This window comes from Brugia malayi (assembly GCF_000002995.4).
Source record: "Brugia malayi strain FR3 genome assembly, contig: Bm_v4_Chr1_scaffold_001, whole genome shotgun sequence".
NCBI classification, from domain to species: domain Eukaryota; kingdom Metazoa; phylum Nematoda; class Chromadorea; order Rhabditida; family Onchocercidae; genus Brugia; species Brugia malayi.
The window spans coordinates 10,585,865-10,612,986 of record NW_025062475.1 but is presented as its reverse complement, the minus strand read 5'-3'; the positions used below and the strand labels follow the sequence as shown (position 1 = coordinate 10,612,986).

General features: G+C 27.7%; 1 protein-coding gene across 3 annotated transcripts; it reads left to right on the top strand.

Moving 5' to 3' along the window:
* Positions 1-25,571, top strand: Bma-ptp-1 (the record flags this gene model as incomplete). Of its 3 annotated transcripts, XM_043077425.1 has the most annotated exons (23): positions 1-80; positions 3,659-3,809; positions 4,650-4,769; positions 4,927-4,969; positions 5,231-5,306; positions 5,460-5,557; positions 5,747-5,955; positions 6,175-6,336; positions 6,528-6,688; positions 10,205-10,273; positions 10,563-10,673; positions 11,248-11,589; positions 20,304-20,529; positions 21,479-21,747; positions 22,206-22,281; positions 22,615-22,794; positions 22,995-23,112; positions 23,195-23,352; positions 23,685-23,840; positions 24,104-24,379; positions 24,520-24,618; positions 24,832-25,017; positions 25,479-25,571. In XM_043077425.1, 23 exons carry the CDS (start codon positions 1-3, stop codon positions 25,569-25,571), a joined length of 3,459 nt encoding a protein of 1,152 aa, XP_042933359.1. The 3 variants fall into 3 exon arrangements, with proteins under 3 accessions (XP_042933359.1, XP_042933360.1, XP_042933361.1); XM_043077426.1 differs by lacking the exons at positions 1-80; positions 3,659-3,809; positions 4,650-4,769; ... (5 more) ...; positions 6,528-6,688; positions 11,248-11,589 and adding an exon at positions 9,185-9,225; XM_043077427.1 differs by lacking the exons at positions 1-80; positions 3,659-3,809; positions 4,650-4,769; ... (7 more) ...; positions 10,563-10,673; positions 11,248-11,589 and having other exon boundaries at positions 20,503-20,529.
* Positions 25,572-27,122: the final 1,551 nt, after the last annotated feature.

The following is a 27,122-nucleotide window of genomic DNA, read 5'->3' as shown; positions in this document are numbered from 1 at the left end:
ATGTCATTTGTACGTTCTTGCCGATTTTTATTCACTTTTTCCGCTTCTTCATTTCCATCAGCATCGTTACGTCGAAAAAGGTTGGTAAATTGATTATTTGAGCAATTCATTAGAGAGGTAGTTCATATTAACATGACTATTGATCGTACCTATAAACACTATTTTAGATGATTGTTATTATAATGTTAGGAATGATTTACCTTTACCACTCTACTGGTATTATATACAGTAGAAATAATTTTTAGTGTCATTATTTTCTACCATCATTTATGATAATATTATTATTATTTCATCAGTGATAATAAGTACCCAGCAACATTATCATTTATCGTTATTCATGTTTGCGATTTCATTAGCTTATTGTTTTTGTGAAGTGACCAAGACGGAAATATTAATATACAAAAATAAATAAAAAATAATAGTAATTAATAATATGGTAATAATAACAATAGTAATAAATGGTAATATAGAATAATAAATAATAATAGTGATAATAATAAATAATAATAGTAATAATAATAATAATGATAATAAATAGTAACAATAATAATAATAAACAACTAATTAAATACGAATGATAAATAAATAATAGTAATGACAATAATAATAATGAATAATAATAGACAAATAATAACAATGGCAATAATAATAATAAAGAAATAATAATGGTAAATAGTAGTAATAGTAACAACAATAATAAATAATAATAAATAGTAATAATAACAATAATAATAATACATTAAATAGCAATAAAAATAATGGAATAGTACTTATTACAACAAAATATTCATTTATTGACTTTCGTTGGTGATACCATATCTTCCATCATTGTCAGTATACCATATCTTCCATCATTGTCAGTATCATCATTAATATCAACGTCGTCGTCGTCGTTGTCGTCGTCATCGTTATCAGTCGCTGTAATGCGATACAGCTGTCGCTAGTAAGCAAACCAGCTGGTACACTTATTAATCATACATTTATGCAAAATAATTTCACTGCAACATCTCTGATCCATTCATTATATTATGCTTTATTTATCCTTACAGATGCAAGATGTACTGCTATCACCTGCAATGATATCGTTATCACTGTTATATATCTCACATTCATCCATTATCACATTTTCATTTATTACCTTTTTTTTGCAAAAAATTCTTGTCGTAATCTTTGCTATTACTTTCATTCAGCTGCTTTTCTTCTATCAGTCACTTTAGTATCTCACATTTCATTTCATTTCATTTCATTTCGTCATTTCAATTTCAACAATATCATATTGCCATATCAGTTATTTTACTTCCAAATAATCGCCAACTTTGTCATCAAATCTACACATTTTACTAAAATTTTTTCTTTTTCTCTCCTTCTTTAATAATGCAAGCTTATCACTGTTATCATCTTTATCTCTTCTGTTTTTGTTGATGATAATTTATGAGCCACTTTATTCTTTCATTTTCTTTTTCAGACACTTATTCTTATTCTTCCTCTCCCATTTTCATTTTTATATTTGAAAAACTTTTATAATTTGCACTAATTATTTGTCAGAGATTTATAACCCGTTAATCTGTTGTACATTTTTAGATTTGAAGTATGTGAAAAAATCATGGAATCGGTGATGTTTAATAACAAATTGAAAATATTTAACAATGATGAAAGCAAAAATTATAAGAAATGTATTTTCATTTAAGAAAGAAATCATTTTTAATTTCTTTCAATAGTTAATTTTGCATGTGAGAAATGATTAGCAGTGATGCAAGGAAATGATAGCTGGACATGTCACATGGACAGGTCACATGGGGAGGACAAGGACCGCTACGCAAGCACTCCTTCGTCTTGTTTTGCTATTTGCTATTTGTACTAATCAGCGCTGTTAAACTTTTTCATTCATTTAGAAAAAGACAAAAGAGTGCAGTACTTTCCAGCACATTCAATTATAAAATTTTTGCTGTAAATATTGAATGATTCATAAACTATTTATCAGTGATATATTGCTTATCACTTTTAGTTATTATCATTATTGCTACTACTGCTACTGCTACTTCTGATACTGCTAATTTTAATTAGTGTAAAAGCATATCTCGCATCAATGACTCTTTTTTTTGATGCTTAAAGCGAATGTATTAAATCCATTTTAAGAATTGTTACTTCAATTTTTACTCTCGTTGTGATGTTCAATAATTTTCTTGTCACCTTGTCATCTTCTCAAATTATAGTGATTTTCGATAATGGAACTCGTTTTTTCTTTTTTTTTTTTTAAATTTTTGTTAGTTCATAATACATTTTTTTTCTTTTGTGCATATGTTTACTATTGCTTTCTATGTCGGCTTTTTTTACTCTTTTTTTTGCAAAATGATGAATTCAGACAAAAGGAATTTTTTGAATGAAAAAGGGAAACCGGATTCTTAATAATATAATAAAAAGAATAAAAATCCGAATACGGAAAAGAATTTATATGGCTTATTTGTCGAAAGAATAGTTGTAAATTAAAAAATTCTATCCAATAATAAAGATTTTTTTTGAGGCAAGCGGATTTAAAAAAAAAAAAAAAAAACGGGACAAGCTTAAATGAATGAATTCAGAGCAAAGAGAAGAAATGTAAAATAATAAAGGAAGTGAAGGAAAGAAGAAATTTTAGCTGTTATCAGTTTTTATCTTGAAATATATGCTCCTTCATATACAATTATATATTTAATTTTCTTTCAATTGTTTGTTTCTTATTTTTAAAATATTCCATTTAAATTTTTCCATCCTTTTTAAATGAAATTAATTTTGATGATTTAACTTTTAAATTGATCAATTATATTAGCTAATAGTAAAATACTTGAAGTATTTTATAATTATCTTAGATTTCTTTTCTCTCTTAATTCCTCTTAATTTAATCTTTTTTCTTTTTTTCTCTCCTTCAATTCTTCTTTCTTTTTCTTTTTTTAATTTCCATTTCCACTTTTGATATGACAAAATCTCATTTGGAACAACTTCTAGCATCCCTTGCTAAAATCAAATATTTCATGCAGAAGAATATTCTCCTATCATTTGTTGTCATTAATTGGAAGAAGTCCGATGATATGTGTCAAATTCCCCTCCCCTCTTTCCCCTCCCCCTCCCAAAAAAAAAATTGAAGCACATCCACAAAACATAAAGACTGTCATCTTATAAAATTCTTATCCTAAATTTCCATCAATTTTTCAAATATTTTAGAAATTATCTCACTGAAAATAGGAAAGAAACTTCAAATCATAGTTGCTGCAACTATATATTTCTCTAAATTACCTAAATTGGAATTGTTTAAATTTCAGGACAATTTTCTGTGCATATTAGTTTATTTTCTCATTGTCACATTACATTGAACTATTTGGCATAATTTTTATGGCAAATTTGTTACTAGTAACACTCGAGATTGCAAAAACTCTCTGATAACTCTAATCAATTAGTAATGTATTTTGACGCATTAATTTTTATTTCAAATAGTTTTATAGCTTATTCAAACATGGAATAAAATCTTCTATGCTCTTAAATTTTATTGCTTTTTCATTTTTGATTTTAGAATATTTTTTACGGACTAATGCATTAATTAACAAAAACAACTTCCGTATGTTTTATTCATATAATTACGAATTTTAGTTTATCATCATTTTTCATTGTAAATTGTTTATTACAGCGATGAGGAGGGAATGATCAAGTTTGGTTCGGGCAGTTATAGTGTTCGGGAATCGGAAGGACTAAATCCGCAAAGCTTAACATTCCCGGTTCGGACAATTTCTTGCACCGTCACATTCCTAGATAACACTGAACGAAGATTCGAAATTGAGGTATATTTTACTTTTACTTTTCATTTCTCTCTTTTTTCCTCCTTTTTGTTATTTAAAATCATTGAGAAAAGTTCATAATAATTTTCCTTCAATTCAGGAAATAAAATGAGGTTTATTGCCAGATGTTATCATCAGGCGCAATTTGTCATGCTATCAAGAAATTCACTTCATTGTTAAACTTTCGTATCTTTCTTACTAAATCAAGATTAATGGGAAATTAACTGTAAACTTATTTATTGAGAAAAAAAAATTTTTTCCAAATGTTTCAATAGAGTTCAAGAGTCAAATTTCAAGTCTCATTTATAAATGATTTATGAACTATGAAAACAAATGCGTTTTTGTTTATCAATCGAGTAAATCATTTCATCTGTTTTTCTTTCTTTCCTTTTTTTTTTTTATTGAAAACTAGTAAATAATATTAATATTCTAAAATATTAAGTTGGAAACTTGATACTTGTGCTTAAACTTTAAACGGAAGGTTACGTACGTCTCGATTAAAAAAGTATAAAGTGCTAATGGGAAGTCACGTACGTTTCGATGAAAAGAAATATGAAGTGGTAGAAAATATAGTATCAACTATATTTAACCTTTAGATATTACCATTCAAAGTTTTCAATAATTTTTCTGATCAAAAATCGAATCTATCTTGAAAATAACAAAAATGTATTGCGTATGTCGCGTAATACGTCTAATGAAAATTACACTGAGGTACAGTGTTGAGAGAATAAGTAAGATAACTTAGCTATTCAACAAATATATGAAAGAAAATAGTTTAATGAATGTTGGTGACACTTGACATTGAGTATGGAATTGGGGAATTGTTCCAATTAGTAATTTTAGCGCCATGCCAAAGGACAAATATTACTTAACATGGTATTTGATCATCTTGAATTGGTCGAGAAGGATTATTTCGGATTGCAGTACATATCTGCCCTTGAAACAAGCCAAGCCGGTGTTAAGGTTTGTATTAAATCTAAAATAGTATTTTAGCTTTTATTTCAGTTCTATTAAAAAGGAGTTATTAAAATTAGTAATTAATTATTTACTCATTCACACATCGTTTTTTATCGTTTTCAAGTTTTTATTATAGAATCAAATAATTACTCTATTGTTTCAGAAATGGCTTGATCCAACGAAATCGATTAGGAAACAATTATTTTGTAATTTTTCTTTCCTTCATTTTTTTGATAATTTTGAATTAACAAAACAAAAAATGACTTGATCTGTCATTTTTAAGTGTTTCTTTCATTTACAAACTCTAACCAATTGCCAACCTTTGGTAGTTTTTAGAAATATTTCTTAACCTAATCTTTTGGCATCATCATTTAAATTCCTGTTTGAAGTTGAAAATTTTTCAATATTTTTAATAAAAGCTTCCTTTCTTCTTTTTTCTCTATGATATTCTGTAAATTTCCTTTCAGACCCACCATATCAGTTGCATTTTCGCCTCAAATTTTATGTTAGTGATCCATCAAAATTAATGGAAGAATATACAAGGTATTATTTATTATTCAACATAGATTTCAAGTAAATAAGAAATGAATCATTTTTAATACAAACATCATAAATAAATATTACTTGGACAATTTTTATTATTTCACGATAATTTCCTTTAATTCTTTAGACCTAGCATATTTTTTTTTTTTACAGGTATCATGTTTTTCTTCAACTCAAAAATGATTTATTGGAAGGTCGATTAGTTTGTCCTGAAAATAGTGTTGCTATGCTTGCCAGCTATGCTGTCCAATGTACGCTTTATTTTTTTTTATTCAAGTTTAATTTTATGAAATCTTATTGATATTTTGAATAATTCACTCGATCAGATCAATACATTTTAATAAATATAAAAAAAAAAAAAAAAAAAAAAAAAAAAACTTAGAATTGTTTGAAATAGTTGAAATTTCCTAGCTTATAACAAGGTGAAACTAATTTTTCAGCAGAATTTGGTGATTACAGTGAGGAGGAACATGGTACCTCATACCTTAATGAATTCAAATTTATTCCTGAACAGAGTACTGCCCTAGTTAAGAATGTAATCGATTTACATAAACTTCATAAAGGACAAAGTCCAGCTGAAGCAGAATTCAATTTCCTAAAATATGCCAAGGATCTCGACCTATATGGTATTGATCTCTATCCGGCTAAGGTTATCATTTTAATGATATATTATATTTTCTTTTTTTTTTTTTTAAATTATTTTAAAGCTTAATATTATTTCCTTTTATATCAGTCTATAATTTTATTATATTAAGTCCAATCGAATAATCAATGTTCATTAAATAAAATATTAATTAACTATTAATTAACTGAAAGTATTTCTTAAGATTCTTAAATTTCATTAATTTCTGAATAAAATTTGATGCAGGAAAGTAATGGTACAATGATTGGTATCGGTGTGAGTAACAGTGGCGTAGTGCTTGTGCGATGTAATCGTCGTGAATCAATCTATCCGTGGTCTGCCATTATGAAATTATCATTTAAGAAGAAGTTATTTAGTATACATATGCGCACGATCAAAAGTGATAATGTAAGTGTATGCTTTTGAAAAGCAAAGAGAGAGAGAGAAGTTTATTGATAAGTTTGTTTCTGAATTAAATCGAGAATAATTTTTAAAATTTTAAAAGAAAATTTTGTTGATAATGGAATAGTTCCTTAGAATATTGATGTAATTGACAAATTAATAATAACCTAAATGGTAATAACAGAAATGAATTACAGACGGAAGAAGATACGTTGATTACTTTTAACATTCAAAATCCGGAAAGTTGTAAAGCATTATGGAAAAGTTGCATTGAACATCATACATTCTTTCGACTTATTGCTCCACCGATACCGCCACCAAAATCATTCTTTAGCATTGGAAGTCGATTTCGCTATAGGTTAATTTTAGGATATCTTTTAATTCTATTTCAAATAAATTAATATTCAAATTTTTCAAAAACTGTTATAAAAAATGTCAGTGATGATGATGCACTTTCTGATTATTGTAAACAAAGCTGCAGAAACTTTAGTTTTTACGGATCCTGTTTAATTCCTGATAGTATTATAGCATTGATGATATTGATGATACATTTTGGTTGTGTAAATAAAACTTTAGAAGTTTTAAGTTTTTCTTTCCTAAAAGATCTTTCAGCACTGAATTTTCATTAAATATTAAATAATCGTAGTACGGAAAAGAGCACTGTTAATAGATGATGTGTTAACTATTTATTAAATAGTAGCCGTTGAATGATGAGTTTGTACAGGTGCGCCTGTCATTGCGCACTGTCATATTGCTGTCTTCTTGTTTGTTCAAAGATCAATTGGAACTGTTAGTGTGGTAGTGAAATGAAATTTCAACACTTTATATTGTAAGTATACTACTTAGAAAACACTGCTATCTTCGTATTGAGTAAATAATTCGTGATCAAATTTCAGTGGACAATTTAACATCTCTTTTACTCATTGATAAATATTTACGCTTGTTTTCTTTCTCTTTCTCTCTCTCTTTCCTTGTCTCTCTTTAATTAGCTTGTTACAAATTCTTATATTTCATTTAATTAGGAAAATTTAATTATATATTTTTTTCTTAACAATTTCTTCTTTCAAAGTATTTTGTACCTTTTGCGCTTCACTTTTAATTTTTTTCCTTCCGTTTTACATTAAATTAGATCGTTAACCGAAAAAGAGAAAATTTGTTTATCATACATAGATATAAGTACTCTGATAAATTATCTGAAAAATAGCTATGCGCGGTGTTTTGAATTGTAAATTCGCTGTTAACACTATTTCGAAATAATTTGATCTGTAAATGAGTAAATAATTATTACTTCAATTTAAATGAGCAATTTCCTTCTTTTTTTCTTGCGATTGATTTTTTTTATATTTTCTGCTTAGTCTGTCTAAATTACCAAAAGCAGTAGTTTTCTGTAAGAAAAAAAAATTCAAATTTACAAATAGGAAAGCGCTTGTAGTTATTGGAACTGTGAATAGCTCATTATCATATTTAATCATCCATTTGCGCATCACAAAGGTTAATCTGACAATGTGATATGATAGAAGGAGTATGTAACTCATACACATTTATCAGTTATCATTTCAGTTAGTAGAATTTTCGATGTCTTTGATGAAATATATTCCCTTTTGGCTTATTAGTTATACAAATTGCAAGATGGATTGTTTCTATCCTTTTCTCTCTCTGTCCTTCTCCCTCTCTCCCTCTTCTTTTAGAAGAGAAGAGAGGGAGAGAGAAAGGAAAAGTCATACTATTAGAAAAAAATATATCGAAATAACGAATTTAAAAGATAGACTGCTAGAGGAATGGTAGTATTTTCTATCTAAATATGAAGTTAGTAGCACAATTTGTTCTTAGCTTATCCAAGCTTACTTTGCTGTATTATACTTAATATTTGTTACTTTCTCTTTCTAAAATTTCAACTTCTTTCTTGGATTTTTTTTTTCAATTTTTAATTTTTCATTGCAAAAATTTAATAATACTATATGATCTTCAAATAATAATCATAGTAATCACATTTCTTGTTTCTCAATTTAAAAAAAGAAAAAATACCTTAAACAAATTTTTGCTAAATGATCACACTGATCTTGTCATAATATTCTTCTTTTGCAATTTTTCTCATTGAATTTTATCATCGTTTTCTTTGCTGTAAGATTTGTTCTTTCTAAGAAATTCAATTAGTAACTTTAAAATAACTTTTTGCTAATAACAGTCACTGGGAAAGTTTTTTGATTTAGATTATGTAACTTAAGAATAAGAACAACCATATATCCTTGCATATCTTCGTTCTATTTATGTACCTATGCCAGTGTGCCTGGTTACGATAACTATTATTTACACTGTCGCATTGATTGTCGCATCTTATTAATATCATTTCAAAAGAAATGAAAAAGCTTACGTAGACTTTAATTTATTAATATTCATTCGTTTTTTTTTTTTCTACTATTTTATGCAATTTTCGAAAATTCTTCTCCATATTTTGAAGGAGGAATTCGTCAATTATTGTAATTTGGTCAGTTAATTTGATGTGTAGCTGCCAAAAAATTTTTTAAAGTAAATACAATTTTTATGAAGTTTTAATTTAGTCAAATTTATTCATTTCTTCGACATTCAAAATTGTCACATTCATTAGATTCTAATTCATAAGTTCGCAGACATTTTCTATTTCTTAATTCGTTCAATTATAAAAACATTTATTCCCCTTACTTTACATTTAATTTATAAAAAAGAGATTATCACTAGTAGTTCTACCTATCAATCTATCAATCTACCTATCAGTTTATCTATCTATATGATATGATATGAATACAACACAAAATTAATTTTCATTTAGTGAAAGTACAAATTGCTGCATGTATTCATCATTCTGCTACTTTAACAAATGCAAAAATCGTGGCGGAATTTGCTAGATATTATTGAAAAGTTTGTTTTACATTTTGAAATATTTTAAGTTTTTTTCTTTGTCATATTGTTTAATGGATCAATTTTTTTATCATTTCCAATACTTTTCAAGTGATATAATAGCACAGATGACTTCATGACTAATTATTAGTCTAACCAAATTCTTCCACGACAATATGTCTACTATCAATTATTTATTTGTTCTATCATTTAATAGATTTAGTTTATGTTTGAATGACTGCATAAATCATAATGAGTTGACAAGCGTAGAAGATTCTAAGTAACTGTAAGTTGGTAGTAATGATAAGATTGATACAAATGAACACATGTTGTATTTGATAATAAGATATCAATAGTAATCCTAGAGATTTATAATAATTTTTATTCATGGAATTAAGTGGATATGTTTTGTGTAGTCAAAAGGTACAATCTTCGTCTGAGTATTCAATAATGCTTGTTTTATCCTCTTACTTATCATTATTTTAAGCATTTTTGAATAACTTAGTCGATGAATGATAAGTGATGATAATGATAATGGTAGTAATCATGCTAATAATAACGAGAATTTCACATAATTCGATAGCAAAAGAATTGAATTTTTTTTTTTATTATTTTGTGCAATTCTTACTTTCATTATCATCAAATAAATGAAATGAATAGATTAGCTTTATTATATTAGCATATCGCTGCTATTTCATCAAAGTTTATTTCCGCCAAAGCTACTGACATTAAACAATCTTTTTAAACAGAAATCCAGTAGGTTTCATAGCATATGTTTGGCTCAGTCTATGAAATACAGCTTTTCTACTCTTCTAGCTAATTCCCATTATATATATATAGTTTAAAATGAGCTTGATAGTTGGGCAAAATTTAACTGATTTGGTTTATTCTATCTTTATTAAAGTAATAGTGATAATAATGTTTAGTAGTAGCAATGATAAGAGATAAATAGTAGTGATAATAAATTTCTTTTCAACTGAATGACATTTAATTATTTTAGTGGACGAACGGAATATCAAAGTATGGAAGAGATGAGGAGACGTGCTCGTGTCGAACGCACATTTTTAAGGTTCATTTCATTTTGACTAAACAATTTTTCAACGCTGTTATCTTATTGAATTTGTAAATTTAAAATGTTCTAGCTACCGTGGCCAAGAAATCTATTTTTGTCTCGTACATATGAGTGATTTAGTTTTAATTTATTTATGACAATTTTCTTGGATATGTTCTTGTTTACTTGAATAATTCAAAATCCTTTTCACAGTTTGAATTATGTGATTTCTCTCTAATTCTTCATTTACTCAATAATACTTGCAACTTTTTGAAATATTAATTATAAATAATCAAAGTTTTTCTAGGCATTCAAGCCGTGAATCCCAGAATACGATGAATGGTAATTCATCAAGTGCTCGAGATTATGCTTCATCTTATAACACCACTTCACCTGTCATCGCATCTCGCTTTTTCTGGTATTACATTGTTATAATTTTACTAATTATGAATGCTTTCTATTAAATTATTTAACTTTTGAAAATTTTAAATCAGTTCGTTTCAAGCTATATCAACTCAATGTAAAAAACCATTGAAATTGCAATTTTTCAAGAAGTTTGATTTAATAGTTTGAATATGTCGGTTATGTACAAAGTTGTAGTGGTGAAATAATTTTATAATTTTTAATTTAAAATTGGCAAAAATCTTGATAGTGATTTAAGTTTAATTTAGAATAGATCTTGAATTACTTTGAAAAATAATAAAATTAGTATTATGAAAGGGAAGGTCTAACTGAAATGATTTTAACAAGTTTAATTTACAATGCATGTTGCTTTTTTTTCTTGCAGTAATTTTTTTGGTAATTTTATTTTACGATTTCTTTCTTGCATGAATGATCCCGCATATCTTGCAGTAGTAGTTAATTTGAAATAGGAATGCTTCTGATTGTTGAAATGTGCAGGTTATAGGGATTATTCATAAGAAAATAATGCCGGTAATCGTTAAGCTTTATTCATGCTTTGCTTTTAAAGTAATCAATTATGTTTACTGTAGCCGTTCGCAAATTTATTTACGAAAATGGCTTAGTGGACGCATTCGTGGTGTGTCACCATCTTCTTCCACTCTAACGACAACCATCAATAATGCGACACGAGGAGGAGAAGCTGTAACATCGCTTGGAACTGTTGATAATTCGCTACAGCGCACTGGTTGCAACACATCGGGCTCAACTTTATCACCAATCTCATCGGTTACTGCTGCTCCAAGTGGTACTTTGAAATTTCAGCAATCTGAAATATCACATAACGCTGATACTGTACAAAAGGAAAACGTTGATAACGATGACAAAATTGCTAGCAAAATTGATAACTCAGCTGTTGTTGCTGAGGAGCAAAGGTTCCCTTTTATTTTCTTTTTTAATGCTTTTTTAAAATGCTTTTTTCATATACATTATAGTAATTCTTAGTAATTATTATTTGCTCCTTTTCAATTAATCAATTCGCTTTTATATTTATTTTACTAATTTAATTAATTAAGAATAACGGTATGTATAAATGTACGAATATAAGTGTACATTTCATATTTGAATAGTAAAAAAGAAAAAAAAAAAAGTTTTATTACAATAATCTTTTGCTATTGCTGTTTTCCCTTATTGCATGATTCCTTAGAAGATTGCATGCGTTAATTATTCTATTTCTTAAAATGTCACCGAACGATTTGCATGCGTTATTTCTCAGATTGTCATTTTATGAATTATACCTCATTTTATTCTTATACTTTTTCACTTATTCTTATTGTAAAAAATGCACAAAATAACAAATTATTATGAGAACAAATGCAATTGCATGCAACCATTTGCTGCACTCATATTGCATGCAGTATTTGCAGCTAAAACAGTTTTGGAATTGAATTCATTATGATTCTTACATCTCTCTACTAGAATTATTTCTGATTCTATCAGCAAATTATTGGATTAACAGCACAGGAATCTTAATATATAAAAATAATTTTGAAAAGATTACTTTTATTTACAAGGAAGGATTTAATCCACAGGAATCTTAATATATAAAAATAATTTTGAAAAGATTACTTTTATTTACAAGGAAGGATACTTTTAACACACACAGTTTACTTTTTACTTACAAGAAATAATTCTTTTAAAAGTTAAAAAAGGTAATAAAAAGTAAAGAAAAAAATTTTTATAATATGAGAAATATCTGTGAATCTTATTGTACTATTTTCTTAGTAATATTTTAATTTAATTGCATGCTCTATTCAGGTTTATTAATTCATTATAGTTAAAGTAAGTCTTAAAAATTAACCTTTATAACCTTATTAGTATAATCCATTTCGTTTCTTTTTTTTCTTTTTTTTTTTTTTTTTATTGCATTAACCTTCGTAACAATTATTTTAATGTTTTTGTGTTTTTCTACAATGCCGATAAGATGAAAGGATATTAATATCAGTACAAAAGATAAACCTTAAATTCGAATCAAATTTTAATTTATTAAAAATTATATAAGTCTATTACATCACAAGCTTGATTATTCTCTTACAAGAGATTTTCTCTCTCTCTCTTAGCTGATTTTTATCGATTATTTTTACTCCTTCATTATTATTGTTTACTTCATCATACATATTGTTCACAACTGCATTATTTATTCTACTGTCCATTCATTTATTCATTTGCACAGTTATTCAGTTTACATCTCGTAAAGAGTTGGTTGGTCATTGAAATTGTAGAATGGAAATGATTGACAGTGAGTGGTCAGTCTATTTTGTGCTTATGCTTGCACATCGATACTTCCTAAATTCTCACATTTCAAATTTCATTTCGTCTAATTTTCCTCACATAATATAATATTATTATACATTGTAATTATATAGATCATTTCCTCTAATAATTTATTTACAGAAATTTTTTAGCAAATACCAAAAACAAAAAAAAAATTCATTATCATTAAGTGATAATTTTTCACTTCAGATTAAATAATTAATCAAATATTTGAGCCATTTTCAATTTATCCTTCTTTTGATTAAAAAAGATTTAAATACTATTATTAGATTTACGGAATTGTAGTGGATATGGTGTTTGGGTTCATCATCTTTCTCATAAATCAAACAATCCTAATTAATATCCAATGGAAATTTTCTTTTTTTTTTTTTTGCTAATCCTTGTATGACGATGAAATGTTTTGAAAAAAATTTTTCTTTACATCTTGAATGCAATGTAAAAGTCAACATGTATGAATGATATAATGATAAATGATTAGTATTTTTTCTTTGGAAAAAAGATAGGTCAATGGAGGTCATCGTTATCTTTATCATTAGAGAAAGGTAACCTTTCTTCAAACTGCTCACTTTCATCGTGCATTTTCGAGAATGAGTTAATTTTCTTACCTTCTTTTCTTGCCTTCAAACGAATTCTCATATTCAGTAATCTAATATATCGGAAATAGATTTTAATATTTATCACTTTTAGCATTTCTACACTTTTACATTTCTTTTTACCTTAATTTTCCACATTGTTTTAGGATTGCTCCTTACCTGTTTTTTTTTTTTTTTTCTTTGAAAATTCCAATATTTCATAAAAAATTGTCGAAAAAATTTTTTATGTGAAAAAAAAAGTTCTTTTCAAATTTGTACAAAATTGACTCTTTTTTTACAATTAATTTTCGGATGAAAGTAAGCTATTCGTTGTAATCATTCGATCGATGTATTATATAGAGGTAAAGACATTTCATTTTATAGCTAAATATAAGGTACTTAAGCTGAAAAAAGCGATCAACAGACATTTCCGCTTCCAGTTTTTCTTATCATTTCTGCTCTCTTGCTATTATCATTTCTTCTCTTTTACAACTTTAATTAGAGACGGAAATTATCATTAAATAATCTCATTTTTTCAAAAAAATTTGAGGAAAAATTGATAATAATTAAGTGATTGATGCTATTTCAGATTATTAGATGTTTTTAAATATAAACTTTTATCATTGTGAAGTTATAAAGGTAATTAATTACCTTTACATTGCTTGACCTTTTTTTTTCGCTTTTTTCTCTTTTATTTCACAAAAACTGATATTTCTTTTCCCTTTTTTTTAATTTAATTGAATATCCTCGTAATAATTTAATGTTTTCTCATTTATTTGTGTTCATACATAGTTTCCATTTAATCATCTTTTTTTCATATTCGATGAAAGAAAGCCATTTTATCGGACTTATAAAAAGTTTTCGCTTTCTTTGCATAATGTTTGACTTCTATCCTTATGGATTAAAATTTCATAATTAGTTATTCAGTAGAATATCATCAGATAGTGTTACCTTTTAGAAAAGGTTCATTTATTTCTTCCTTTTTTAAATTCCAAAAGTGTTGTAAGCTTTGTTGTTAAATTTTAAAAAATAGTGTAAGTAGTACCTTTTTGCATTCAGTGCAATTATTAGAGATGGTAAACACTTTTCTCCTCGTAAAATCTTTGAAAAATTAAAAAGAAGTATAATTTGATCTGTTTTATTTTAAATATCATAATAATTTAGAAGTATTATATAGAAGTATTTAAACATCTTAATAATTTAGAAGTATAATTTAGAAGCATTAAATTATTTTTATTCCATTTTTTAATGGTTATTACTGTTATAATCTAATTATAAATTCATTTCTGTCAACATCATATCAAAGATTTTCAAATCCAGTTCCTCTTCAAAAACTAATTACAATGATGGACTCAAAATCATTTCCATATATATGTTTTGAAAATTAAAGTTTTGAAAATTCAATTTAATTTCTTCCAGCATTGGAATAAAAAAGGAAATAATTTGTGTGTCCATTAAGATAGTGAAATATGGAAAAGGTTATTAAATAGAATTCTTTGATTATATAAGGAATAATTTCTGTACTATAATTTGATATTTGTGATATACAGAAGAAAGAGCACATAAAATTCATCGCTTTTCTCCATTAGACGTCCTCTCATACTATCTATCCTTCTTGCAATCATTCTTAATCGTTGTCCTCTTTTGTCGTTTGACATTTTAGATTCTGCTGATGAATTGAGTGAAAGAAGAAGTAGTTCGTCATTGATCCCTTTCCCTCTCTCTCTTTCTTTCTTTCTTTCCCCCTTTCTCTCTCCTCTTTCTCCTTTTTATTCATTAACAAAACCTGGCAAAAAAATGCTCTTTGTTCGAGCATTACCAGCACAAATTTAGTATGTTTTTTTTTTTTCTTTTTGTATATTATTTCATTTTCATCTTTTTTATGATTCAGCAAATTTTAATAATTATTAATTTAACTACGAATTACACATTCAATTACAATTCACCTCCAATAATTGACATACACTACTTACAATAGCAGTAATACAAAATTACCTATGCTATAATGTGTATCCATCCATCCATCCCTTTTAATCATTCCATTAGTGTATTTTTCTTTTTCTTTTTGCTCCATCATCAAATTTACATATTTTTGTTCAAATAAAGCAAAACATTTCTCATTTCCTCCTCTACATACATCACTTATGTTCGACATTTAAGCAAGCAGAGAGAAATTTTATTCATTCGTTCATTTCGTTCCGTATCTTCTCTCTCTCCCTCTCTCTCTCTCTCTCTCTCTCTCCCTTTCTCTATCTAAGATGAGCATCAATTTCTAAATGGGACATAATCGCCAAATTGGAATGATTGTTAACCTTGAGAAGGTTCGATTAATGACTAATGTATCCTTACTTTACTTATTAAGACAGCATTTTTTGAATTCATCCAAGAGAAAGCATTACAAAATAAAATAATATTCTGTTATTTTTCATAAATTTTACTATTTTCATCAAATTTCACATATGAAACATCACAAAAGTGCAGTAGAATGTGAGTTGACATTCTTGGATGATTAAAAAAAAGTTAAGGTAGTAATTAACTGTTAAATTCAAGTAGAAGCCATCATATTTACGACTAATTCAATAACATTTTTAATACTATTTAAACAAATAACAAACAAAATCGCCTTTTTCTTTCTTTTTCAACCTTCAAGTTTCTCTCGGAAGAGAACTAATTTCTAACAGAACCGGTTATTTTGTTTAACTTATGCGTCTTTAAAAAAAAAGTAAAAAATTTTTGACATATGTACTAAATCCGAAAAAAAGAAGTGTTTTCAGGAAAGTTTTCAAGAAAAAGTAAACATAGCTTAAGTTCTACTTTGCCAACTTACAATGTTAAATGACACTACTTAACTTGCTTGGACTGATCTATCTTTATCACCAAACATTTGTTAATGTTAAAAGTATGTTGCAGTGATTTTAGATAATGTAAAGAAATGTATTATTAAATTATATTATTCCTCTCGAATGACTGTCTATAACAACTAGATGAAATTAGTAAGTTAGATTGAATTTCATGAAATTAGAACAATTTGGCTCATTAATTTTGATGATGTTTTGAATAAAAACTTTATATATTTCTTTATTTATTAATTTTATTTATTCTTTTTTCGTCTTTCTATCAATAAAAATTTCTTTCTAACTCATTTTTTAATCATAAGTTGCATTCCTATCAGTGCAGAATTGAAAACAGCATAAATAAAAAGTTTAGATTTTCGGTTAATTTCCTGAAATATAACGCATTCAAAATATAAATGTGATAAACGTTTTTTTTTTTTTTTTTTTTTTTTTTTTCAGAGAAAAGAGTATTAAATAAGAATTTTTGAAGAAATGATTTTTTTTTTTTTTTTATTGAGTGACATCAGCATTATTAAACGAAAGCCTAAAAGAAAGTCTTAGGTGAAAAATTATTTTCTCTTTTTTTTATAAATTATTCTGAAATGTTTTGCTTTCTCAAAGATTCGGGGAATGACTCATTAAGTTGATATTACTACAAATTATAAAATTCACACCTTCTGTCTTGTTTAATTATCATCTATGCAAGATGTATGACATATGATGTTAAATATATTGGACATATTGCTGCTGTAATGCTTGTTGAACTAATAACATTTGTTAATTGAGATCAAAGCATTTGAAATTTATATTAGCAATGAATTTTAATAAATATAAGTTTTGTTAATGAGTGCAGCAATGATAAATAAATGCAAATGTTACATTATATTAAGTTTGATTAAATCTAACACTAATATCTTTTAAAATTAAAATTCACTTTATTCCTCTTTGCACTAAGTTTCTCGCTTTTCTTATATATTCATATTTCTAATATTTTAATCTTCTTTCCCCAACCTTTCGTTCTAATCATCTAATCAATTTTTAGAGAAATCAATAATGATTCTAATTCAATTCTAATGCATTAATTTTAGTGATAGATTTGATAGTTTGATGATAGCTTTAGTTTCACTAGAACAAAATGATGTTTGTTGAGATAGAAATAATGAGACAAATACAATTGAAAGTGAAATTTAAAACATTTTGTTACATAATACAAAACATCTAATTAATTATTTTCTGAGAATGTTTCATAATGAAGAGAAGCACACTAATTTTAGTGGGAAATTCTAACTCTTCTACCTTCACTCCCTCTCCCTCTCCCTCTCTCTCTCTCTCTCTCTCTTTCTCCTTTACGTTCTCTTTCTGAAAGTGCATTTTCTCACTTTTTCAAATTTACATCTCCAATTCTACTAATTTACTCTTTAATTCAAGTTTATCTAAGCATCACAGCAGCACTACCTCACAATCTGTTGTTTTCATTTCGACTAGTCAATCCTCACTGACTCTTATCTCATAAATATCACACAAAAATGAGGAATTAGCTGATATATCAACATCAACCTAAATGATATGTGCAATTATATACATGTGTGTATGTATGTATGTGAGTGTGTGTCTGTACTACATGTATGTGTATGTGTATGTGAGTGGCTATATAAGATGTAGTGGTGGTGGTTAGCAGTAGTATGTTGGGTTGGACATTTTTGAAGCCATCAGTAGCGTCAGCGATCGGAAAGAAAGAAGAAAGGAAGGAAGGAAGTAAGCAATGATTGAATGAAAGTTGTAGTAGACGATAACGCCTCCTCGGATGGCACAATGCGCTCACTGATTATTCTCTTTGAAGGATTGAAAGCATAGATGAAAGTGTCTCAGAGGGAGAGAGAAGGGAAGAAGGAGAAAAAGGGAGAAAGAAGTTTAGTTGGAATCTTTTTTTTTTGGAGTCGGTTTCAATTTCTGGATGATAAGTTAAGCAATAAATTGCTTCAACTTGATTATTTCAAAAAAACATCTGTTATCACTACTGCTATTATCATTGTGAAGGATCTGTTCATTGGACTATGTTAAAATTTGCTGTTGGCTTGTGGGCTATTGATTTATACGGTCCAAGATATAGTGGTGTATCCAAATTCCGGTAAAGATTTCCTATTTTATTTTTCAGTTTATTATTTATTTGGCCCGTTGATTTAAATTAAAAAGATTAATTTCTTCTTTGTTGAAATTTGGTTAAATCTAATAAAAATATTTAATGCAATATTTTATTTCGTTTCAAGTCAAACAATATCTTAGATACTGGATGAAGTTTACGTTTGCTGAAATTTAATCAATAATAGGAATTTTTTAGGCAAATCATTGTTATGTTAATCATCATAGGAAGGATATTTTAAAAAAAAAAAGAAAAACTCTTTTATCACTATCGAAATTAGAGAAATTGATCATTTCTTTGTTATCAAATTACTCAATATCTGATGAAATTGCACGAAATTCATTCGGTGCGAGACGAAATATGAAAAGTTTAATTTTAATAGTTTCTCCTAATTTTGCATTTATATCGATCAGTTATGTTTATGTAAAAAGAAAAGAAAAAAAGTGAAAGAAATTTTCTTCTCGAAAGATTTCTATCATTCTATTTTTAACAAATGGACTTTTTTTTTTCTTGTTGACGCTAATTTCTTTTGAATTTTGGTATTAAATTCTAACACGAAAATGTTCTGATAAATTGTAGAAATTTTATGATTCCATTTTTATTCTTTTATAATCAGAAAATACATGCAAATATAATACTACACTTTCTAATTTATTGCTCTTTTTAAAGAAAAGATAATTTGTGATAATTCAGAATGGTTATCATAATTTAACTATAAAGATATATATGGTTATTATATAATTTTGATGACACAATTCAGTTTGGTAATTCCTTTATAAATTGTAATTGAGAATTTGTAAAGAAAAATATAAATTTGCATAGTTAGTAAGAAATTTATTGTTGTTTGTCATGAAATGGGTGCATGAATTTGATTGAAAAGATTGATAGGTTGTTTAAAGCAGTTAGGATGAATTACCACTACTGCTACTACTGATTTCTACCGCTATCTAAACATCGAATCTGTTTAATATTTTAGTAGGAAAATAGCAACGTCTTGTCTATCTATTTTAGAAACAACATCCTATCTAGTAAAGAAATATTTGTAAATAATATAGCTAATAATAGTTATTACAATATTCAAATAAACTGATTTCTACCTCTTAGGCTTAGGCTTATATCGGTTAGCTAAAAGCACAAAATAATTTACCTCTTTTTTTTTGTTTACTTATATCATTATTTTTGGCCAAAACTTATTTGAGCCTTACTTTTCCCTCTCTCTGTATTATTATGCTACACCAAATTCATTCATTTCAAAGTTGAAATGTCCAGCAACAGATGAAGTGAGAGGCGTGGAGAGAAGTGATAAATCCCGTGTCTTGGCGTACCACCAAAACATGGGCCTTGGGCCAAAATGCGCAAATATGAGCACTATGCTTGTCTGGCCTAATATAAACATTATGTAGTAAACATCATTCACAGACAAATAAGCTTTTTTAAAAAAAAAAAAGCTCGAAAGTGAAATTTTGTTTATTTTAGTTTTTCTTTTGAAAATATTAAATTGCTAAGATTTCATTTCCAAATTATGAAACTTGTTAGAAATGACTGAACTTTCGAATTATTGCTTTTTTGTCATTTTTCCCCGAAACAAATAATTTTGAAATTATTATTGCAATGACAATTAACCAAAGAATTTTTTTGAGAAAAAAAAAATTTGAAAAATTTGCTATAAACAGTTTTCATCCTCCTTATATTTGATGATTAAAAGTTAATTTTAAGTTGATATACAAAAATTATTTTATGAATATTTCTTATTTAAAATTCATTTGCAGTGAAAGCACTCCAAGTTCATCTGTATGTCGTGTGTCGTGCACACAGCAAGATTCCTCCACTCGATTGCAAGAAGCTGCCACACCATCGAGAGTAATCGTTGCACCACCTGGAAGTTCAGCAACACTACAACCGAACAGTAAACATCGTGAAACGACATTTGGTATAGATGAAGATTGCTGGCGATCTAGTAGTGCTGCCATGCTTACTAATGGAAAGGCGCAATTAGTTCGTTTACATTTTCATTCATCTTAAATTTTGAATAGTTAAATGATTGAAGTGATTTGTAAAATGAATATTTCAATGACTTCGATATGTTATCAAATTGATTTTCCAAAAAAGTTTAACGCTTTATTACCTGAGAATTTAATGTTTGTTTAGTTAATCTAGTATACTTTGTTGCATTTCCTGTGCTTAAAATGAAATTTTTCATTTTCATTTGTGAGAAAAAACGACAGATATCAGATAACGAATTCTTTAAGCTTTAAATCCTTTAGTATGATTCATTTTAGAAAATTTCACAGCGTTGTATAAGAGTACTGGCATACTTGGAATATTAAATTTATATGTATTAAATGACAAATAAATTAAAAGAATTAGAGAAAGTATCCATGTGTCTAAAAATAATTGAACTTTGGTATTTTCATCGATTTGATGAGACTTTCAATTCTAGTACTTATTTCTGTTTTGTGTATACACTATCGCTATATATCAAATGAATGTGATTTTTGAACATCGATTTGGCGTAATGATAGCTATTATTTGCGCTATTTCTTTTACAATAAATTGATTAGAAAATAAGAAACGAACGAAGAGATTAGAATGGCAGTAATTAAATGTCACAGCAATTTCTAACTGCTCAGAAATTTCGATTAGATAAATTTTGTTCCAGTCAATAAAATTAAATTAAGTAAAATAAAGGAAGAATTGGAAATTTTTGAAAATCAGTGTATAATGACTAAAGAATAGTACTAAACTTTAATTTTAAGTTACTCTTTTCTTCTTTTTGGGAATCTGTTATTATATTGGGCAAATGGAAATGAACATTTCATCACTTAAATAAATTCGAATTATTGCTTCCAACTAATTGCTTCCTTATTACTGATTAATTATCGATGAATATGTTCTATTTTTCTTTAGTGTAATAAGAAGATTATTATCAATTATTAATTATCAGATTGGTGGACCATCGACTACAACAGCTTCGGTTGCTGCGACCGTTCATCGTCTAGGTGGCATTAATGGTCATCAAAGTGTATGTCGCAAGAGCACTAATAATAGCACATCAAATGCATCTGTTTCAAATGGTTTTACAAGTGGTTCAACCGTAAATCGATTTATCCCAAATGGTTCCGTTGCTGGATCACCGCTTCGTGTCCATTCACCGCGTACCGTATCAAATGGTAAATTACAAAATGGTGGATCTCCACGATCGTCTCTTGCTAGGTAAGCCTTTACTCATTCATATAAACAATCACATTTTTTCATCTTTAATGTTACATTTGCATAAAAAAACTTCAATTCGAAATCTGCTCAAAAGAAATGCAAAGTAATTAGCTATTGTTAAAATTAGTTTCTGTAAAAAGTATCGTAGCTATAATTATATTGTTACGTATACAACACATACACACATATACATATAATTTTTATATATATATATTATATTTTTTTTTATATTTATATTATATATATTTTTTTTACACGTATATGCATATAATTATATGATTTAATTATTAATGACATTGATTTAAACAGTTCATGTTTTTTTTTTTTTTTATCGTAATGGTAAATGTATACAATAAGACATATAATAATTTAAACTTTTAATATGAAATTCCTTTAATAGTGTGATTTAATAACTTCTCTTTAAATTTTTTTTTTCTTCATCTGTACGCTTTTTTCAGTTATTCATCGTACGGTTCAGTAGTAAATCAATCTAACGGGTACAGTCCGACGTACATCAGGCGATCACCTCGTCCGGTCAACTTTATACTGCCACTTCTTATGATCTAACATATTATCAGCTATTAATGGGTTAATGAAATTGATAGTACTAATGATGTTTTCTTTTAGTCATTTCTATTCTTGATCTAAGTTATATTTTAGCCGGACATAAAGTGTAATGTTTTTAATAGTTAATTTTATGGTAGTAATTTAGGATGTTTTAAGTTTTAAATTTATGTTCAAGTGAGAGGGATTTCCTAGAAATGCTAAAAGAGAATAAGGTAAATTAGGATTAAATCTTTTGCTCAGTATGCATTGGATCTCAGTATGAAAATTTGAAGCTATAGGAGTTAATTGATTTGCTTTTAGTCATCATCTCCAATAAGTGAGGACTGCTTAGTGGTAATCCGGATGCGAGCAGATGCCCAAGGCCGGTATGGTTTCAATGTGAAAGGTGGTGCTGATCAGAATTATCCGGTAATTGTAAGTCGAGTTGCACCTGGCAGCGCTGCTGATAAGTGCAATCCTAGGCTAAATGAAGGCGATCAGGTATATTTATTAAAAGCTTCAAGAAGTAATACTATTAAATTGAGATTATTTCGATTTTTTTAAAACATTCATATCTTGCTTATATTTTTTGTAAAACTATTATTGTAACATTAAAATGGATGATCCAGTCAATGAATTTATGGTCCAAGAGCAAACTTTGGTTGTTGTTTTTTCTATTTTTGTTTTGTATTGGATTGCAGGTTTTATTAATTAACGGCATGGATATATCCTCGATGCCGCATGAAAAAGTTGTTCGATTCATTCGTGCCGCACGTGATTCACCGAAAGGAGAGCTAGTGCTTACAATCAGGCCGAATGGTACTCTTTGATAAACTATAAGACTTAAACGTCTTAGTTGAACTAATTGAGCCAGAAAATCATTTCCGACTTTAAATTATAGTTTATCGGTGTGGTGAGGATGTGGAAGAATCAGATGCACACCATTTACCTGAAGTTCCTCACGTAGCTGACACAGTGCCGCGTTCTGATAAGCTATCACAATCCCTTATCATGCTCAAAGAGTCCCTTTCATCTGGAAAAATTATAACGCAATTTGAGGTGAGTTGTTGTAAATTTTAATTTTTGCTATTATCATTACAAACTTGATTTCTTATTAGCTTATCGTAGCGTAATTTCAATTCAAAAAAGGGATTTTTTTGGTTATCTGTTAAAATTTTACCTTACATTATGTAGAATTTAGGAAATTATATTTGATTGTTCGTAATTGTGAAAATTTAAGATTGGACAAGTTTTTTAAGACAGAAATATGAAGAATTGCGCGTATGATTCACCTTAAAGAATATACTCATTGAATTTCAAATTTTGACGTAGAGCAAAAGAGAAATATGCATATTTTATTATTGCTAAAAAAAATTTTTTTTGTGCTATAGCAATTGTATCGGAAAAAGCCGGGTTTATCGATGGAAGATTGTAAGCTATCATTAAATGTTAATAAAAATCGTTATCGAGATGTATGCCCGTACGATAATACCCGCGTAAAGATAACCGCACCTTCTGGCGACTATATCAATGCGTCCTTTGTCAACGTAAGCACTTCACTTATTGTAATATTTGCGCTTTTCTAATATTACTTTTAATTGTGATCTATTCCTTTAGTTATTTAATAATCTCATCAGCATATCAATATGCATATTTACTTTTCATTTCAAAAAATTTATCAGTAATGAATGGGTATTAAATTTCATCTAATCTTTTAATTCATTTGCTGCAGTCCTTTTCCAGTTTAATTTTATGAAGCAAGAGAGTGTGGAATACTTATACAAAATTAAATAAATGTTCCATGCTATAGATGGAGATCCCCTCAAGTGGTATTATAAATCGATACATAGCAGCTCAGGGACCACTTGCGCATACATCCGGTGATTTCTGGTGCATGGTATGGGAGCAGTTATGTACAACAATTGTCATGCTAACTACTACCATCGAACGAGGTCGTATTAAATGCCATCAGTACTGGCCTAGACTTTATGAAAATCACGATTATGGTCGATTGCAAATTTCTTGTATTAGTGAACGAGAAACTGCTAACTGCGTTTATCGCGAAATATCAATTCAAGATATAATGGTAAACCATTTTTTAAATCAAAATTATTAACTAGGAAGATCTACAATGATTCTAGCCCAGTTTCAACTCTTTCCCAATCTAATTATCAAGCAAGAAAATCTGGAATGCTTTGACATTTTGATTGTTTCAAAAATTTGCAGACAAAAGAAGAGAGACGGGTAAGCCAAATGCAGTACACGGCGTGGCCTGATCATGGTGTTCCAGATGATCCGAAACATTTTATTGATTTCGTCGATGAAGTTAGTTCTGATTTCGGGCTTTTTATTTATTTATAGAAAATATACTCATAATTAAATAATATTTTTCTTACAAAATGTTATTTAAATTCTCACTAACTAGTGTAATTTGGGTTTTGAATCTGTTTCTGAATAACTAAACCAAGTTCAAGTTTGTTTTATATTTCATTTTTTTATTCTTGTATGTGTAAAATCTTAAAGACTTAAGAAATTTAGGTTCGACGTGCACGAGCAGGTTCAGTAGATCCAATCGTTGTGCACTGCAGTGCAGGAATCGGACGAACCGGTGTGCTAATACTGATGGAAACAGCTGCTTGTCTGGTAGAAGGTAATGAACCGGTGTATCCCCTAGATATTGTTAGAACAATGCGCGATCAACGGGCTATGCTCATACAAACACCGGTACCACTTTTCATCTTAAAATTCTCTTAAAATTTGAGGTTTTTGCTAATAAAAATAATTTGTAATTGAATATTAACTAAAAAAATATGGTGTCCGAATTTCAAATGTCAAATTAAGAAGTATTAAGCACTCAGACTTGCTTGAAAATTTGTCAAGTGCAAGATGTAGCTTTCATTTGAAAATTATATGTGTAATGAGTCGAATTAAAATAATATTTACAAAAATTCAGCTGTTCAGCATACTTACTTGGATTAATAATACTGTTTTATAGTTTTAGCTAATTTCACGTTTTTAAATATATTACAAAGCATAATGGAACTTGTATTAATCCATCAATCCCTTTAACCTTTAGTATTTGGTAGCATCATTTATGATTGATTTTTTTATTAACTAATTTACATAATACCGCATGATTTTGATAATGAATATTTACTAATTGGTGAATAGTAGGTAAATTTCAGGGTCAGTATACATTTGTATGCGAATGTATTTTGCGCGCTTATCATGACGGTTTGATCAAACCATTAGCGGAGTATTGCGTGCGTTCCTCTTGATGGCAACACATTAATATTACTATTTTTTTTTATTTTTCTTGTTACTGTCATTATTAGTATTTTCATTATTATTATTATTATTACGGAACAATGTTTATTCTGTATGTACAGCTGCTGCATGTTTCAGTGTAGAACATGTAAAGATCATGTGTTATTAGGTCAAATTTTAACGAAAATTAAACGTCCTTTCTTAATTTTGTTCAACTATAATGTTGACAATAAGATATTTTTGTATTTTTGTAGTAGAAAAGCATAATGTTCTTGCTTTTTGGAGTATGTTAAAAGAAACTTCATCTTAACAAGGCTTGGAGCTTTTTTATCATGTTGTCAATTATTTCTTTGCCAAATGTACTTGTTTTAAATACTCAAAATAAAGTTGAGATTATATATAAATAAATAAATATATATATTATATATTTATTTATTAAGATTGATCGATTATAATGGTAGACATTAGTTCTTTCTGTCGTTTGTGAACAAATTGGTGCAAAAAAGATTCAGCAACGGGGATTTCCATGGTTGAGATTTCGAAATAATGCATTTGAACATGTCTAAAATGGTATTGTCACTATTTTTTTTTTTTTTTTTTTTTTTTGGGAATGATAAACGCATGGATTTCTGTTAAGTTACAAATAAAAGAGAATTCAGAATAAGGAGCGGTATTGAAGAATTCTCAGAAAATTTTAAAGGCATTGCAGAGCATCTTCCGGAAATTAACCGGACCTAGACTTCGCTTATTCAGATCAGCTGCACACATTCAACAGTGTATACATCTATCATGAAACGTCAGTGTTAATATATATACAGTACTTACTTGTATTATTAATATTATTATTAACGAATATTATTAAATAACTGGAAAAAATAAGACCAAAATTGCATCATTCGGTTTTTTTTTTTTAATGAACAGATACTAGCTTCTTAAGGAAAGATGAAATTATCCATTTTGCTTAGACGAGTCAGAAAGTGGATGGTGCAAGGGAAAAGTCAAGAGGTTAGTGCTTAAAAAGTGAACCAATCACCATTTCCTATATAGTTGTACAGTTGTAAATAAAACATCTCTTAAAAGTAATGATCTATCATGTTTATGGCATGGTTGAAACACAATGAATTCTGAATTGCTGTGATATCATTGTCCAGCAATATGATGTCATTACCTATATAATTAACTTCAATAATTATCAATGCCGAAATATGTGATGTCACATCATAAAATTTGTTTCTGTAAAGAAAATGGCATTAAAAAACAAGCACTAGCTTCCATATCCTACATTGATAATAATCAAAGTTAATAAAAAATAATAATATAACCACAATAGCCAAAAAAATATGAAACAACGAAATTATTAAATAATGATTGGCCTTATTATTACTATTACTACATTGTTATTTTTTTCTTTTTTGAGTTTTCCTTTTTTTTAGTTTTTATTTTTCTTTTTTGATTATGATTTATTTCTTTTAATTTGTGTTTTTAATTTTTATAATGTTTTTCGACTAGTTATACTGTTATTTTTTTATTAAGTTTGATTAGTATTAATTTAGGATGTGGAA